General features: G+C 32.8%; 1 protein-coding gene across 1 annotated transcript; it reads left to right on the top strand.

Moving 5' to 3' along the window:
• Positions 1 to 715: 715 nt before the first annotated feature.
• LOC101505300 (F-box/kelch-repeat protein At5g15710) lies at positions 716 to 2,929 on the top strand. The gene is made up of 2 exons (XM_004491898.4): positions 716 to 913; positions 1,116 to 2,929. Exon 2 carries the CDS (start codon positions 1,245 to 1,247, stop codon positions 2,547 to 2,549), a length of 1,305 nt encoding a protein of 434 aa, XP_004491955.1. The 5' UTR covers positions 716 to 913; positions 1,116 to 1,244; the 3' UTR covers positions 2,550 to 2,929.
• Positions 2,930 to 3,157: the final 228 nt, after the last annotated feature.

The raw sequence follows: 3,157 nt of genomic DNA, 5'->3' as shown, positions 1-3,157 counted from the left end.
AAAACCATATAAAGCATTAAAAATATATTTATATTACAAATAAAATATTTGATGTTAAATGGTTAATAAATTTTAATTAAAAATAAAATATTTAGTAAAATAATACAAATTCAAATTTTGATTGGAATAGTTCTTAATTATGTTTTACATACCTTTCAAATAAACTCTAAATTATTAGAGAGTTCATTATTCCGTAAAATTATAATTAAAACAAACACAAAAATGTGATTTAAGTTGAAAAGTAATATAAAATGAAAAAGAAATACTACAATTATAAAATAATTTCTTTTTATTCTTAAATATATGATTGTTTTCCGTAAACTCATTTTTTTAATTTTAATTTCTATAAATTTTTTATTTAGTTTTATCTTTATAAATATTTTTATTTTATTTTTTTAATCTTTATTTTAGTCTCTTAAAAATTGATTTTTATTGAAATTAATCTTTATAATTTGTTATATGATTTATAATTAATAAACTAAAATTAAATATTATATAAACACACTTAAATAAACAGTAATTAAAATAAAAAAGCGCACAAATGAGATAATATACAGGTTTAAAACTGTGGAATTGCTCACAGAAGAACACAACAAAGACTGCAACAATTAATAGCTTCACTTATACCCTCACTTGTATAATCTTTAATTTTTTTTTTCATTTTAAAAAATCAAAATAGTTTTCCTAAAAAATAAATCAAATAGTGAGAAACATAAATCCAACCCAAGAGAGAGAATAGAAAAAAAAAAAACAAAGAGAGAGAAAGGGACTCTAATCTAATCTGAACCTACTTTGTGCCCTTCCCAATTCCTTCTTCAATCTTCAATCTTCATTTCAAATCTCCATTCTCTCACCTTTCACAAATACTTTTCTTTCCATCATCAATTGTAACTGCATGGTTTCAAAATCTAAGGTATTATAATTTCTTATTATCATATTCCATCATAGCTTCACTCTTCTAATCTATGCTCTCTGCTAATAAAATTAATCTTTTTTCAATTTAATCATCAACATGTTCTTCTAGCCTTAAAAATCTTCATCATTTTTACTGTAAATCAGAATTTTAGATCTTGATCTGGAATTTTTTTTGGGTCGGCTTCATAATTGTGTTTCAGGGTTTTAGCAGTTGCAAAAAAATCAAAATAAGAACTTTGGTTGGTTTGATGTTGGAAATTGGAATAGAGGGCTAAATTAAATCTGTAATTTTGTTTGGTTTTGAGAGGGTTTTTAAGGAATTAGAGAAAATGGATTGTATAGGGCATTCTTCAGAATCAGGGTCTGGTTTATGTATTGTTAAATCAGTAGAAAATGATGTTAGGTTCTGTAAACAAGAGTCTCCTCCAAGGGGAAATGGATCAAGGAATACTAGTCCAATGGGTCGAGTCGGGTCTCGGAACACGAGTCCTTCGAGGCAGAAGGTTGTTAAGACAAAACCAAGGGGTTTAGATGAGGAAACTCATGCTACATTTGGTAAAGTAGTTCATGCTGATGTTCAAATGGAGGATAACATATGGGCAATGTTGCCTGAGGATTCTTTACATGAGATCTTAGCTAGAGTCCCTCCGTTTCTGATTTTTCGCCTTCGTTCGGTATGTAAGAGGTGGAATTCGTTGCTTCAAGATAGTAGTTTTCTTAAGTTTCATTCTAGCGTGCCGTCGCATGGACCTTGTGTTCTTAGTTTCTGTAAGAGCTCGTTGATACCACAGTGTTCAGTTTTCAGTTTACCGCTTAAGACTTGGTATAGAATGCCTTTCACTTTTTTGCCGCAGTGGGCTTTTTGGTTAGTTGGATCTTCCGGCGGCCTTGTTTGCTTTTCGGGGTGTGAAGGATTGGCTTTTTATATACTTGTTTGTAATCCACTCACTCAAACTTGGAGGACATTGCCTAGTATGCATTATAATCAGCATAGGCAACTGATAATGGTTGTTGATCGGTTTGATCGGTCGTTTAAAGTGATAGCCACTAATGATATATGTAGTGACAAGTCATTGCCAACTGAAATTTATGACTCAAAGACGGATAGTTGGTCGCTGCATCCGAGTATGCCGGCTGCTAATCTTTGCTCTTCAAAGATGGCATATTGTGATTCTAGGTTGTACTTGGAAACCCTTTCACCACTCGGTTTGATGATGTATAGCCTAGATATAGATCGTTGGGAACATATTCCAGCTAAGTTCCCGCGATCATTGTTGGATGGTTATTTGGTTGCCGGTGCCCAGAAGCGCCTTTTTCTTGTTGGAAGGATCGGACTTTACAGCACTCTACAGAGTATAAGAATTTGGGAATTGGATCATGCCAAAATTTTGTGGGTGGAGATCAGTAGGATGCCTCCAAAGTACTTTCGCGGGTTGTTGAGATTATCAGCTGAGAGATTTGAATGCTTTGGACACGATAACTTAATCTGCTTCACGTCTTGGAACCAAGGCAAAGGACTTCTATTTGATGTTGATAAAAAGATTTGGTCTTGGATTGGTGGGTGTGCTACTTTTCAGGCCTACAACAATCAAGCTTGTTTCTACGAGCCGAGGTTTGATGCTTCTATCTACTAATCTTGCGTCTATGACATGATGTCAGATATTGACCTTACTCACCTGTGTTTTTTATTACCTGACGTGTTTCTTTTACAAATGAGATTCTCTTTGACGATTTCTTCCCCGACTTGATGACTTGAAAATGCTTACGACATTGAAATTATGTATCTTAAACTGCAACTTCTTCCATGTTTGCAGGATTGGAAATGTAATGTAACTGTTTTAAATATTTTCTTGAACCTTAACCTTACGTAACTTCCTCACGTAAATGAGTTCTTCCCAACTTTATTTCTTTTTGTTTTCCAGGGCAAAATAACTGATTAAGAACTTGGTTTACTTTGTAATTTTGTGATCGTGATGCTGCGATTATAGAAATTGGTTTTACTAGTTGTTATTTATGCATACTGTTGCACTAGTCTCTGTTGAAAATTGCAATGCAAAAACTGTTAAAATTTGAGATAGGATATAATGGTTTTAAATTGTGGCTACGGTTGTATTTACACTGCAAACCTTTATATTGTGGACAAATGCGGCTGATGCGTCTGTAAATCCAGTTGCAAATGCCTCTGAGGAGATTTCTAAAACCATTATATTGCAGCCGAAATTATATATTCAGAAGCTTTTTT

This window comes from Cicer arietinum, chromosome 3 (assembly GCF_000331145.2).
Source record: "Cicer arietinum cultivar CDC Frontier isolate Library 1 chromosome 3, Cicar.CDCFrontier_v2.0, whole genome shotgun sequence".
NCBI lineage: Eukaryota > Viridiplantae > Streptophyta > Magnoliopsida > Fabales > Fabaceae > Cicer > Cicer arietinum.
This window is presented reverse-complemented; position numbering and strand designations above follow the sequence as displayed.